This window comes from Liolophura sinensis, chromosome 6 (assembly GCF_032854445.1).
Source record: "Liolophura sinensis isolate JHLJ2023 chromosome 6, CUHK_Ljap_v2, whole genome shotgun sequence".
NCBI classification, from domain to species: Eukaryota; Metazoa; Mollusca; class Polyplacophora; order Chitonida; family Chitonidae; genus Liolophura; species Liolophura sinensis.
In genome coordinates, this window is record NC_088300.1 from 56,408,848 (window position 1) to 56,424,431 (window position 15,584).

The 15,584-nt window shown below is 39.7% G+C and overlaps 1 protein-coding gene across 1 annotated transcript; it reads left to right on the top strand.

Moving 5' to 3' along the window:
* The first annotated feature begins 4,692 nt into the window (after positions 1-4,692).
* LOC135468514 (acid sphingomyelinase-like phosphodiesterase 3b) lies at positions 4,693-14,113 on the top strand. The gene is made up of 7 exons (XM_064746802.1): positions 4,693-4,834; positions 6,391-6,487; positions 7,405-7,603; positions 10,587-10,837; positions 11,952-12,118; positions 12,329-12,506; positions 13,143-14,113. Exons 2-7 carry the CDS (start codon positions 6,415-6,417, stop codon positions 13,652-13,654), a joined length of 1,380 nt encoding a protein of 459 aa, XP_064602872.1. The 5' UTR covers positions 4,693-4,834; positions 6,391-6,414; the 3' UTR covers positions 13,655-14,113.
* The last annotated feature ends 1,471 nt before the right edge of the window (positions 14,114-15,584 follow it).

Below are 15,584 nucleotides of genomic sequence, written 5' to 3' on the forward strand. Positions count from 1 at the left end.
GCTGTGACGTTTATGTAGCTGTGAGCTGTGACGTTCACGAAGCAGTGAGCTGTGACGTTTATCAAGCCGTGGCCTGTCCCTTGACAAAATCAGGCAAACTAAGCTTATCACTTTATAACATCATGATGAGGGATAGTAGTCTAGAAAGTCAAGAATTCTCATGTAGATACATATTTGTATGGCACTGGACCCTTCGAATCTTTTTTTCATTATTGTCTTGAAATTTTTAGTATCCACATGTATTATGCCTCTTTTTTCGTATAACTGAAAAACATGTTTCCGAAAATGTTTTAACTTCTTGTATAACTTTAGCTAGTAACGTGAACAGAAGGGTGACCATGTATTTTCTTCATGCAGCTATAAATCTGGTGTTATATGTGATACTTTGTGCTATCAGGGCATCCAATATATTTTGGTAAGTCATCTAAGGGAAGATCTCTTTCCTTGAGGATCAAGTGGTGACCTTTAAGAAGCTATTTGCAGCTCCCAGCTACAGTGTAAGTGGAATTTAGCGCTGTTGGACACCTATATATAACTTTTCTACAAATGCGTTCTATTGGCAGGTTTTTGCGACAAAACCGATATTGGTGTGTTTTTTCGGTAACTCACCTCTGTCTCTCACCATGACGATTTCGTGGGAGGGAATTACCAACTCGCTTCCGGTGAACGGCAGGGTGATGTTTGTCAGCAGCTGACAGCGGAATCGCGTCTCCTCGTAGCTGAACGTGAAGGCACCACATAAGGCTCCTCGCGCCTCACACTGATACATACACTCTCGCTTTGTAACTGCTGTTTCTACGCTAAGTTTCCGAAATACAAAATTTCCACCGTTATGTAATGGTTTCCATGGGATAGCTTTACATGAGCTAACCGTTGTGACTGACGGCGCCCAGAGCACCACCAGGGTACATATCACTGAAAATATAACCATCACCGTTCACCCATCAGGACGGTAAACAGGAAGATGCCAGCACTATATTGTCCACCAGCACACAAAGTCGCGCACGGTTTCATATGATTAACGAACCATTTCCCGGCAATGAAACTAGTTGCTGGTGAGTGCATTTAAAATGGGTTTCACTTGGTCTCGTTGTTAACAGGTTTTCGACCTGTCATTGCAGTTCCCCTTATTAATAATGAAAAATGCCACTCATTAGTAATTCATTCTCTGTGAGCCACAATTTTATCTGATCGCTCCATATTCAATGAATTAGCACATTGTCGTGCTACAGGTCATGTAGGGTGTTTAGTCTTTTATACCATTAAAATAAACCAATGAGCTAAACGTAGGCACGCCAATCAACAGGACCAAAGGGACTTTGGCTGACAGTCCCATGAATAGTTACAATATAAAAAGACTACAAAATGGAGAGTAAGAGCAGAACAGCAAATGACAATGTGGTTGTTCGAAAATTGGTCAACTGCTCAGACAAAAATCCACACAGCAACAACCCATGCATACGCGCTTCCGCCACCATATAGAATCAAGCAAAAGGTCATTTGTGTTCTGTATCAAATTAAAGATGGATGTATTACCCTGACGATGTGTTTACATTACCACCAACATCTAATGTGACGAATGATAAGGAAACAATTGGTAAGCCCTGGGTTGTCCATGAATCATTCATTTCCATTTCACGTTGATTTGCATCCACACGAACACTAGCAATATGTGTCTACAAATAAGAATACTTAAACATTAGGGAATAAACATACGCGATAATACTGTGTAATAACTCAGTGCATGCTTATATAAAATAAAGGATCTTATCTCTAAAAAAATCTCGTAAGACTGTCCGTTTAATCATGTTTCGTTTAATCATATATTTTCACAACGACACAAAATAGTTTGAGCTTGTCCTACATGCGTACCCAGACAAATGGATTCATTGGACAAATACTAGCCAATGCCTTAACATCTATTTGGTTGTCGTTTGATGACAATGGATATCAGTCAGGGCTTCTTTCATAAATAATCCGCCTGTTTTATTGATGTATTTATTTGATTGTTGTTAACAATAACGATGCACTACACTCAAAAAATTTTCACTCGTATACACTATGGTGGTTACTTTTTTGAGTGCAGGAACCCGGAGTGCCCGGCGTAAACCACCGACGTTTAGCAAGTTACTGTCGAATTTCCCCACGTGTGATGCACAGTTATGCACACCGGTGCACACTGAAAGAAAGGTGGTCTTCAACAGACGTTAGACTGCACAAACCATCATGCGAGGTCCCTCGAAAAGTGAGAGCGGGGGAATGTACTAGCTCCCCGTCCAAGACTGGGATTGAACCCGTATCTCGTGTGTCCTTGCGATTGAAAGACAAATGCCCCTGACCACTCGTTCTTGACCCGCTGGCGCAGCTATTTCCTATTTGCTTATAGGAACCAGTATATAGAGTTGTCTATGAAGTAAAACACTGAATAGCAGGCACTCAGCATTGTTATAAGAGGTGAGCATCGAGCTTTCTCAGTCCAGCTATAGTTATTTAGTGACATCCATAAAATTTCCAGTCTGTGTCTAACAAAAGTTCAACAATGTTTTGTTCGTTTGCTAGTGGTTAAATGTCGCTTTTGAAATGACTTCTATTATATCACGTCTCAATATTTATGACTCACAAAAACGCCATGCCGAAGAGACTACACACAACATACTGCCATCCGGCCTTGTAGGACTTTCCCTATCCCTAATGCTGAATATGAAATAGAGACAAAAAAAGTTGGCGAAAATTAAACTAACAATGGGATCTAAACTTGGCTGTACAGCTGAAAAGGCTGATGCGGTGTGACACATGGTTATCTTAGCGCCGTTCCAATTCCTTTGTGTCGTATAAATGTTAACACACTAAAACTATATCCTCTATATAGTATGGTGTTAAGGACTGACCATATATTTCAGGCGTTCACACAATCTGTCGACAGACACCTGGTTTTCTGATATGAATGGGAACTGGCGTAATCAGTGTTAGCCGTTGAAGTCTCCCATGCAGACTTGGAAAGAAAGAGTGCAACCTGTCGTCATTAATTTCCAAAACAGTGTCAAACACCGAATATGAAATCAAACGAGTTTGCAGTGAAGCATACCCTCTTATTGTATATGAGATAGTCAGGGTCCATCGGTTCTATACATACATCGGAGACACCAATGTATATTACGGTGTATTCCTCAGGAAAAAAATGTTTTTAAATGACGAAGGTCGAAACAAGGAAATCATAACATGCTTCTCGGCGCTGTTGTGTTAGCTCAGCAGTTAGTCACGCAGTCTCATTCACCTAACCGCGTTCAACTGCACTTACCTTTACAACTCGAGCCTGCCGAAATTTTGGTACTCTGAATCTCAAAGCCATCTGATTCTAAAACATGTTAAAACCGGCATCGGTAAACTCTCTTCTAACATAGGCCTAATCCAGCCGTTGAGAATTTTGAAATCGAGACATCAAATCAACTCACGCCATATGTTGCCTTGTCTGAAGACAAATGGAACAACGACGACATTCTGTTACACCTTTACGGTGTCGATCCCATTACTCTATTCGGGTTATCTAAATTAGCAATCTCTACATCGCCGTGTCAGAATTTACAGGTTGTTTCAGCAGAGGTAAGTAGCTAATCAAATAAGGCTACGGAGAGTAGGCACCAAACGAATAACTAGTATGTAACGTGGTCCATTGTTGTCAGCCGGCTACATCAAATTTTAACTGAGAAACATACATACGTTCTTAAATATAATACAAATGATTTATGCACGATCCCATAATTTAAGAATAATTTTTCTTTTGCCTGTTGTTTTCAAAGTATAATACATTTTTTTCATGGCTCTAATTCCAGAAATTAAAATATATTTTCCGTTTACTTTTGAAACAGCTATTAAATAGACCTTAATCTGTTTTGCTGTTTTCGTTTTATTATTTTGCTCTATATCCTGTTTCTGATTGTATCTTTTACTTTATTTATTCATTTGTTTGAGCTATAGGCCATAAAACGCAAGAATGTTTCACTTTTAAGACAAGAGTCAGGTTTATGGATATCGGCAGAAAAGTTATTTGGAGTAGACGAGCGGTAGAGAAAGTTAAAAAGCTGAACGTTTGTAAACTCAGAAAAAGTTCCTGAATTAAGAAAAGCGCTGTCATTCGTGCCTCCGAAACTCGATTAAGTAATGCCAACAAAAGATTGTTAGAATTTTTGACAAGTCACGTGATACTGTTTTTAGCTTTAGCTTCTGAAGAGTTTGGACTAAAAACTCCCCGGATGGTCTCAAACACACGACAGCATTGGTCAAGGCAAGTGATCTAAACTGAAAAACATTACACTGTTTACTCAGCGATGCCCCCAAGTGATTTAAAGTTCACGTTTCCTTTTAATTTTAAATACTGATATATGTTATATTTGAGTCTGAGGCTATACAATTTTAGAAGCTTTTGTGAAATGCCACCCGCCCCTCCCACAAAAATAAAAAAAAAAGAAACGGTTATCTTTTTACAACTCTTGTGATTCTTTCGAAATTGAAAAGATGATAATAATTATAACAGATTTCTCCGCAAACAGGGGTACACATCTGTACAAGCATAGGAATACAAGCCTATATCGGTTATCTCGGAAGCGTTGTGATGACATAAGTGGTTATCACCTTACCAACGAACCAGTACCAAGAAACCAGTGACATAACTGGTATTTGATGTGACTAGGTAGACTTTGGACCATCTATTTACCTGTGCATTGACTTGTCGATTGTGTCGACCGTGTTTACCTGCCTGTGTTGACTTGTACTCGGAGTATAAGACACCTAACTAGAGAATTAAATCAGTGTAAGTAATCGGGCGAGAACTTATCGTGTAAGTATACACATTGTACTTCTCATCTTTCTCAGTCTATTTTTTTGGCTTATCGAATATGCTCTTATTTATTTCTATTATATATGGTTAGATTACAGTTGATAAGTATCAAGAGGATGGCTGGTTCCCATATCAGTCTCACAAAGTGTTGTAGTCGGACACCTCACACAGACGTTTTGCTTATGACGACAGTGCATCAGCAGTAGGTCGCACTTTCTACATGACGTTGCATATTACAAACTCTCATATACAGTCCGAATATAATATTCACCTGACAGTAGTCTTTGCTATTAAAATATTTTATTCATGTTCCTTCTTCATAAATTTAGTGCGACAGAGTAACTCCAAGCAAGTGCGTTTGACCTCTGACCTTTATTCTTTAATTTGTCAACCATGGACAAACCTTGGATAGAAGGGAAACAACCTGAGAAAAGGTATAAAAATAGAACAAGATTAGACATGTCTTATATGTACCATAGACAATAGCATTAGACGTTGTCTTAGCACACTGACAATATCTCACTCATGGTATGTACTGACATTACTAACTGTGTATCCAGTTATAAATCTCTGTATACAGAGATATGTAGTTCAGCTTAAACACACATTTACAGGCTTACATACACTGGGATACAGTATTTCACAAGGACAGTAATATGTGTCACAGCTACCATACTTTGTAGGCTACGTGTCTTCTGACACATACTGTTCATACTACATGACAGAGCATCCTAAATGCATGTAGGCCTACATGGTAAACTAAAACATACCCTCTATATGAGTGTCGTGTATCTTGAAAGGTACTGCATATATTGAATTCAGATTTTGCACACATGTAAAGCACAATCACACGATGGCACAATGGTGGGTACTCCATCGTTGATGCCCTTTGTGCATAATTACTTAACGACTCTTGTGCCTCTTGTGCACTGGAATCATGTTTCAACATTTGTCGCGATTCGATTTTACATACGTGTAAAGCGCAAGAGGGGATAATCCATGGTTGATATTTTACATGTGTGTTCACTAACGTATACTATAAATTTAACTGACCTGCACGTCTCTTTTGTGTATTGGACTCAGTGTACTTTATGTATTGAGCTGAGTTTTGCATTGATGTGTTTCCTGTAAAGGCGGCTTTGCTAATCAAGATGGGAGAGCATGGAATGCAGAATTACCATTCAGTCAGCGGTTGTTTGAACATCAGATGTTTTGAAGTTTATGCATATTTAGTGAATCATTTTTTCTACTGGTTTAATAACCGGCAAATGGGAAGTCACATGGCGTGTTCAGTAAGCGTAGTTACATTTCGGAAATCTCACCGGATCATTCCGTTTATTATCCTGTACTTAGGCCTACTTCCGTGTGTGCGACTGGTGTCAGAGCTGCGAACGTACGATCCGGGATGGATTTTAATATGGGTATGAACCCACGGGGACTTCCTGTACAGAGAGTGACAACGCACGTATTATATTATATATAGTATTAAATGCCTTGGTACATTTACCTCCGCAGGCTCCTGTAGTTTTTTATTCACCCGGCTTGATTACTTTCAGAAGTACTTTCAGTATCTGACAGCCATGCGACCACAGTTTGGGCTTGTTTCTATACTCCTGGCGGTGCTGTTTCACGTCGTACAATCTCTGGATGAAGGTATGATAGCTGGCATACATACGCTCATAAAGTTAGTTACAAACTCTAAAGACCATGCAACGTTTCGTTTTCAACCCATCCGCGGGTTGCTTCAAGACCTTCCCACCTACGGCTGGAGAGGAAGCCAGCATGAGCTGGAATTAAACCCATGCACAGCGACCGCATTGGGGTGAGGCTCATTTTGTCGCTCTGGCGTTGACCCCCTCGGCCACGGAGACCCCCTTTTTTGTTAATGACACCATCATCATAAGTACAAAGATCACATGTTTAGGCCTAATAGTTACGATACGGAAACGTTTGAGTCAGCTATGGGCAGCGTGCTTTGAATTGTTTTTATACAAAACTAGTCTTACCGTGAGCAACACTTTGATGCTTAAAGAATCGTCCGCGTCCAAACGCTTAAATTAAGTTGTTTTGTTTTTTTTAATTTTATCGTTAGCGCATTATACGGTGAAAAAACAAGCACTACAAGCTTGAGTAAGAGACAGCATCCAGGGCTAGAATTTTGTAAGCCTCTTCATCTCATTGTTACTCGACATACAAAATTTTCTTCATGCATTACATGGTATATATTGCCTTTCTGGTTGGCAAAGTACGATATCTTTGAAACAGAAGGTGGGGGTTTTAAGTAAGACGAATTAGGAGTCGACTCCTTTTCACAATCGTAGTCAGTATTTTAAAATAACAGGATTAAGACTTAACCTTTGGTAAAGCAAACTTAGTTTCCGACCGAGCCTAGGGTGGTCTAACATCCCTCTACAAATCGTAATACCGTCTAGTGCAAATGGGCCAAATCAGTTATTTGGGATGCGTACTTTTAAGGTGCGGAAAATGTAGCAGCCACAGTTATTGTAGTGTTGTGGGTGCATATGTATCTTTATAAACCTACACGTGTTTGGCTTCTGTGTTTCATTCAGGAAGCTTCTGGCACGTGACTGATTTCCATTATGACTTTTCCTACCATGACGAAGGTTTCTCTTGCACTAAGACAGTTGCTGTAGAGGACCGTGGGCCGTTCGGGATTGGCTGGTGTGACCCGCCCTGGACTCTGGTCAACAGCTCTGTGCATGCAATGCGGAACCTTCATCCCGATGTGGACTTCATCATCTGGACAGGGTGAGCACCATCTTACACTGTGCCAAATGATCCATCACCGCTAACCGTCAATCAAAATAGACCGATTGCAAGTCCCACAGTAGTTAAACTACTACACCATCGAGAAAACTTGATACTGGTTGACGCGTCCAATTCGCCAATCAAGTTTACAGGTTTGGACGAGATCACGTTTTGTGGTCGTGGACATCATTAGTGTGTCGATCGATGGTTGGTTCTATTAATTCTCATCATGATAGTATACTGATTTGTTATCTCAAATTCGTCGTCCTTTAATATTATCATTTAGAATTCAAATACGTAGAATATATACATTCTCCAAGAATAATTTCCTTTTTTAAATGCCACTCCAGAACTTTCGCAAATGAAAGCCCATTAAGTGTTTCCATAAAGACTTCGCGAGATTCACATTGGGCGTTAGCTTTAGGTAGGCCCGCATATCCATGTGGGACCAATTAACTCGTAAAAACACACACTCGTACATAGTCGAGTCCAACTTCAGTCAAGGTATACAACACTTTAGTCAAATCGTACCTGGCTATTGCGGTGCCAATCGAAGGTGTTGGGTTCTGTTTTTTTTTGTGCTAATCGACGATGTTGGGTTCTATTTCCTGTTTTAAAATATGAGTGTCAGAAGTACCGGTATGGATTTTAAGATTAACAGGAATCTGCAGAAACACATCCCCATTAAATACTGGGTGGTTCAGACCCAACACTGCCTGGTTCTCGCAATTGTGATAAATCACATTGGAGTGGATAATTCATTTAATGTGAATTTCAAATCCAGAAATATAAATACAGACCAACATATTATCAGCTTATGATACCAGATAACGATTTACTACGGACCAGTTCACCTGCACTGTGTGCGCATGTATATATGATTCAGACTAGTCTCGCCATGGACAAAAAACGAGAGTGCGTTTTTTTTACTATACACCGAAAGTAATGCATTATGTACAGCAGAATGAGGAAAACCAATGAGTTGAAGAAGTGTTTCATCCATGCACGTAGTTTTAACAATTGCAGCTACAGTCCTCAATGGCTATATAGTCGTCAATTATTCATGTACAAGAAGCCACGCAGTGTTCGCGTTAATGCGCTGAAAATTTGTCACATTGTTTACCCAATCCTGAGATCTGTATACGTGACCCAGCTGATGAATGTATGTCATTCAAGGGAAATAACTTCTATAAGGATTTGTTACTCAGCAGTTACTGAAGCCTGCAGTTGTCTTGAGTTATTACATTAGATCTGTGTAAGTTTATAGATCTGAAGTATTACGAGTTCATTTCTTGGTCGCAAATAATTCTTTGATTCTTGGATAACCATAGGATTGTACGAGCAGTTTCTAATCTAAGGGTAATCGCAATTTTATGAGGACCTGAATTTTGTGTAGCTATCTGGGGATGTAGATGTCGTAATATCGCGTTAACGGTTGTTGACACTGTGACGTAACTGCATATCCGCAGTGAGTGACCAGCAGCATGTTGCGATATACTTGGATCCATGTATAATACATGGTTTCTGCAGCGCTTTCAGGGTGTTAGTGTTCTTTTCTACTCTGACCTCCCCTCAATTAACCACAACTGGGTAACATAATATATATTGGTCTCAGATTCCATCGAGTATGCCAGATTTACACGTTAGAAATCACTGCAAAATATCGTGATGTCATCTAAATAATTAGTGATTTTCGACTAAAACTGGAGAAGTTATTTGAATGTTGCTGTTTCTGCCTATGGGCATGGTAGTGAGAGAGAACATGGCTTTATCCGGCTTCCATAGTCGTCATCACAGGATCCGTAAGATATTTAGCGATGTATGCACTGAGTAACGTATTTAGTTGAAGTAGGCCTACATGCATGGGGATCCTCACAACTGTATAGATTTTAACTCCTATGCTCCTATGTTAAATCCTATGTTTATTTGTGTGCCCACTTCCATCCTGTTTGATCTAATTTTAACAGATTTGGCAAGAAACGATAGCGTTGTACAGTCAACTTTAGGGACATTTTCCCTTTGTACATTCAGTACTACAGCTCATTACAGTCTGGATGTATACGTCTCTCCATTATCCGTTCCATTGTTATCCATTGTCCAGACATCATCTATTACCAATCTGCTATTATCTGTAGTCTTTATTTTGTAATCTTTGGGACCACAATAAGCCGCGAATTATGCTGTAACCCATTTGGTGAATAGAACACTTTGACAGATAAATACCTGTATGTATATATATATACAATGCAATCGGACTAGCGAATTAAATGTGCAAGAGAAAGTGCTTTTGGTGGAAACGTGCAGTGCTGAATGGGCTACATATCAACAGTTAAAAATGGACGATATAATATAGACGTGCTTGAATAAATAGGAAAATCGACAGATATCTTAGAAGAATATTTTGGAAAATTTCCTAAAATTACACAGCTAAATATGCAAATAGGATTACAGATTGCATCATACAGATGACATTTAACAGGTAATGTTCAGCATTTTTATACTTGTGGTGACAAGCACATTTTGGAGAATCAGAGAGGAAGTTGTCAAATAGATCGCCACTGAGATTACTGCAGCCATTTCGAAGTCGGCATATTAAAATGTTTGTCAATCTAGATTCTGAGTAGTACCATAGAGGTGGTTTTGTCGACTGAAACAACAAATTGAGCTTAGATTTAAAATGGGCTGGATCACTGAGTTGTTCACATGAGGGGGGAATCTCCAATCTCGAACAGTGCCAAGGAAGAATGAATTTCTAAATTGTTCTGTTCTGCAGAAGAAAGGGGTAATTGCTCCAACAGAGCGCAACGGACTGGGATTTCTATTAGAAGAAAAGTCTGGGATAAGACGAACTAGAATATGAGTTGGCGTTTGGAAAAGTATTTCATGGAAAAGTGTAAGCCTGTTGTCTGGTGTTTGTTCGTAACATACATAATACAATCACTTAACATTAATATTTTTGTTTCATAATTGTTTGTATTTTCAGAGATAATGTTCTTCATGCCAAACATGAAGAAGATCAACTCGGCACAAGCATTAATCTGGATATATTGGATAACATAACCAACCTCCTCGCTGACGTCTTTCCGAACACCGTCACATACCCCTGCTACGGTAACCACGACTACTTCCCCAACGCCCAATTTCCGGTAACGGAAAACGCCATCTACCAGCACATGGCAGAATCCTGGAGCGTGTGGCTAAACAGCAGTTCCATCAAGGATACGCTTTCGACAGGTAGTAAAACTGAGCACACAGTATATAGTGGGCGAACATAATCTGGTTACCTAAAGCTGCCCTTGTTGTATGCATAAATTATCTATAATATTAAGGATTCCGGGTATGTATAACACAAACAAAAGGTCTGCAACTTGGCTACAACTCCTTCTATCAAAGCATCAGATATTTCTGAGCCAGGACCAACTTCCATAAGCGGAAGTTCAATGTAATGTATGTCCCAAAAAGATAAAATTATGACAGCTTTGCCTTATCTTAACACTTGTTGGGCTTACTCATTTTGAACCCCTATATAAGGTCACAGAAAATCGATAAATTGAGATTTCAGAGTTTGACTGAAGTCAAAACAAGATTTGTACCTACCTGATCAGAATACACAACACCGCCATGTTCCTGATATATCCTGTACTCAAGACTATTGCACTCATTATCCAGTTATAACAGTTGAATAACATACTGAACTAGGCCATAAGAAAATGACCGCCCTCAACTATATACACTTCACAAAACCTCCCACTAAAGCTACAGGCGAATCAGTAGTGGGCTTTTGGAACCTTTCCTTCCTCGACCGGCAAGATCCCCACAATTAAACATGCATTTTATTTTAAAATATAATAAATGAACCTTTTGATGCCATAAGAAAGCTTTACAATGTTAAAAATCTAAAATAACTCCACTCAGACAATGTATATACATTCTATCAGGTACTTTAGTGAAAACATATTTAAACTATAAAAATTACAAAAAAACAACAACAAAAACAGTCCCCCCCCCCAAAAAAAAAAACAAGACAAAAAAAAAAAAGAAACAAAAAAAAAAAAAAACACGAAAAAACACGAGGCCATATGAAATCATAGAAAATGCCGTCGCCTATATGGCCCATATGACGCATAACCAAAAATATGAATACATTGTGAACCATTAGTGGCCATGATTCATCTAGTAATTCTCAAAGCCCACCCCTGATACGGTACGCAGCAAAATAGGAATATCTGCTGGATTAAGGTTTCTGCATTTTCTCAGTAGACTTACTATCAGAGCTTCATGTTTTCTTCATCAAAACAAATAACAACAGCCGTGCATGGTGATTTTTTACAAGCTTTTTCTCTCTTAGGTGGGTACTACACAGCTCTCACGAATTATGGGAAGGTCAGACTAGTCGCCCTCAACACAAACCTATATTACTCCAGTAACAAGCAGGTGGCGAAAATCTACGACCCAGCCGACCAACTGACGTGGTTAGATGGTGTGTTAACAAACGCCACGATCAACCAAGAAAAGGTACCATTGGCACTAACATTGCTTGTGACTTGACTAACGGGTAATCGTTAATATTTTGCCATCGACATATTTGTGCTCGGAATACAATGCTTCATCATACAACAATTTCCATTGTTTGTTTCTTTCCTTTTCATGTTTTCACTATGTTCCGACCCTGCCTAAATGACAGCCAAATGTGAGTTGCATCTCCCTTTGTTGTTCAAATCACAGGTTATTATCACTGGCCATGTTCCACCAGGTGTCAAGACCCCGGACGGATTTATGTGGTTTTACGAAGATCATAACCGCCATCTTAATGAAGTCATTAAGAACCATACTGACGTCATTGCGGCAATCCATTTAGGTCATGATCACGAGGACGAATTTAAAATCTATTACAGCTCTTCGGGTAAGGAGTATCAATATAGATACCTTGTTGAGCTGTGTAGAAGTACACATATTATTTTCTACATAGGCTATATGAATGCAATATTTCGCCAGTGATTCACTAACGTTCTTCATTTTCTTCATGGTAAATGAACACCCTTGTTTGTTGTTGATGTTTTTTTTTGAGGGGGCTTTGTCTTTGGCATAAATTAGATTTATATATAGGCAAATATAATTATCACCGGTACTTAACCAGTGTGTTCCGAGGAGATATTTGAGCATGGGGTATATATATTTATTTATTTATTTATTTATTCCATTGGTGTTTTACGCCATACTCAAGAATATTTCACTTATAAAACGGCGGCCAGCATTATGGTGGGAGGAAACCCACGACCATCCGCAGGTTGCTTAAAGACTTTCCCACGTACGGCCGGAGAGGAAGCCAGCATTGGTGAGAGGCTCCTGGGCCATTACCCTGCGCTAGCGCGCTAACCAACTGAACCAGTTTGACTCGGAGGCCCCCAAGGTATGTATATCTCCATAGTTGAAAGAGCCCTAGGTTTATGACAAGAACAAATTTGGGAATCTTACATTATCATTTGATATGCTAATGAAGCCGGAGCCTATATATAAATTCCAGGTCTTTGTTTTGCAGACGACACTGCACGCATACCCGTCTTTCTGGCTCCTGCCATTTCCACTTGGAGGTACGTATCAAAGGAGAAGACTGGAAGAGTACGTAATCCTGGGATAAGACTTGTGAAGTACGACCGTGACACCGGTCGCCATCTTGATTACTTTCAGTATTACCTTGACCTAGAGAAGGCTAACCGCGAAGGTCATGCATCGTGGACACGCCTGTATGAGGCCAAAGCGGCGTACAACATCCCTGATCTGTCGGCTAAATCCCTGGGTACAGTAAGAGAGAGATTGCTATCCCGTGAGTCGAGCCCCATCCAGGCTTACTTCACGCGGATGGGAATGGATGGTGACGTGGACACGCAATGTGACAGAGAATGCCGTGACGCGATCTACTGCGGCATGCGCCATTTTGACATGGCGTCGTACAGAAGCTGTCTAGTTGACGTTAGTTCAGGCGGCGTTCGGCGGTACAGCATTGGGCTCATAGTTTTCTGCCTGATACTTACTTGTACTGGGTACTACTGAATTTTATAAGTTTTTTTAGTCTAGATTAACTGTTGATGATTGCATGATTGTATGATAGCATGTTCACTTATGCTAGCTTTGTACCCAAATGTATTGTGTGTAGATCATACCTGCGGCACTACTCAGAAATATAGATGTACAGTCAAGGATTAAACGAACATTGGTTGGCAGTTATACTTATGAGTTAGTAAGTGGATCGAGTGTGGAGTGGAATAAGGCTGTGGGTGAATCTTCCCATATAAGGAAGACTCACCCCTAATGTTTTATTGTTTTTCTTCCAAGCCAACAAAGAAATGGTCTTCAAACCTCTGATTTTGCAGGTTGGCGACATAGTTCCCGAGAACATGCCTTACTGAGTAACGATGCTCACATGTACGGAAAGAGTATGACAATGCATGTGTGTTGATAAAAGTTTCATATGTGTGTCATTGCATGATAAATAAAGCCAATAAATAAAGACTACAGGATGAGACTGAATCTTTCGTCAGACATCCATGTAATTGTATACAGCCAAAATCTGGATAACTTTTGCCAATATGATGTTGTATACCATCCGTCCAACATCCTTTTCAGGAAGCGTCCTAACATGTGGAAGAGTGCACACTGTGCCACGCCATTACATCAGTGGAATTCGCCAAACTTTCCTTAAATGTCCTTGTGCTGTATTCAATTCCTTTCTTCATGTTAGCCGTATAAGTTTGATTCCACCGACCAAGAGTAATTATCTATAGAAGCGCAATTGTCTCGATTATTTTGTGAGCCTAACCTGTCTTTACATATCTTGTACCGAAACATTAGCCTAAGGTTACAGACGGGTGCCAGACGTCTGACCAATGCAGTGGCTGTATCATGCAGATGAGATTACATGGTAAGTTTGCTTTTAAAGACTGGCTTGTACAAAACCTGGAGACAATGGGACGCACATTCTTTTACTCAAAGACGGCAAAGACTCATTCATATTTTAGGTTAAGAGGTGAACTAAAAGGCAGAATTATCAGAATGTGACCTTAAGGAATTTGGAAGGATCCAACAATGTGTTTTTAAATAACTCTTTGAGTGGCAATTTATTTTATTTCATCCAGTTCAATTATGGTGTAGCGCAAATTCTATCCGCAGATACAAAGTATATGTGCATGCAGATATAAAGCAGGTATAAAACTGTCAGCAGACCCAATAATTAAATCGTCATGTAATGAAATTTGGGTCAGCACGACGCGATAGGACAAGACAAATTGATTGACTGGTTTATACATCGATTGGCGTTTAATGCCGTACATATACGACAGCCATTAGCCGTTTTATATGTGGGTAAATCCTGTATATAAGTGTACACGTGGCAAATAAATCACCAACTTTCCAACGTGTGGGGAACACATTTTCTCCAGCAGAGGGCAGATGTCCCACGAACTTCCTGTAAGATCACTGTTAAAAGAAAAAACAACAAATTCACAGCCAATTCATTTCGACGTGTTTGGTAATTCTCAACATCAACTTTTAATCTGGAATTCTTACTATACGCCATGATAGGGAAACCGGAAACAAGATGTCGCGTTACCCCATGCTCAAACAGATGGAACAGTGTTCGCGTGACGACAGCGGAAACAATTGCGTTCTCGAATTACATGCATAAGTCGTACATGGTTGGTTGATAACATAGCGACGCTTTCGATTTTCCCAGTGCACAATTTTAATCGCTTCAAACTGCGATATTTCGGCTATGCAGCATTACAAAAATAATAAGTTATACTTTTTGCGCTTTATGTGGGATACTTTATCGGTGCATATATACATTTGTGCTGTCTTTTAATAACGGCCCTATACATACCGTTGTTGAAAGCTTACTGCTCCAACGGCCTGGACACCAGTCGAGATGGGGAAATCTGCCAAAAAATCTTTTCTGATAATAAACTACAATATATACGCTATCTAG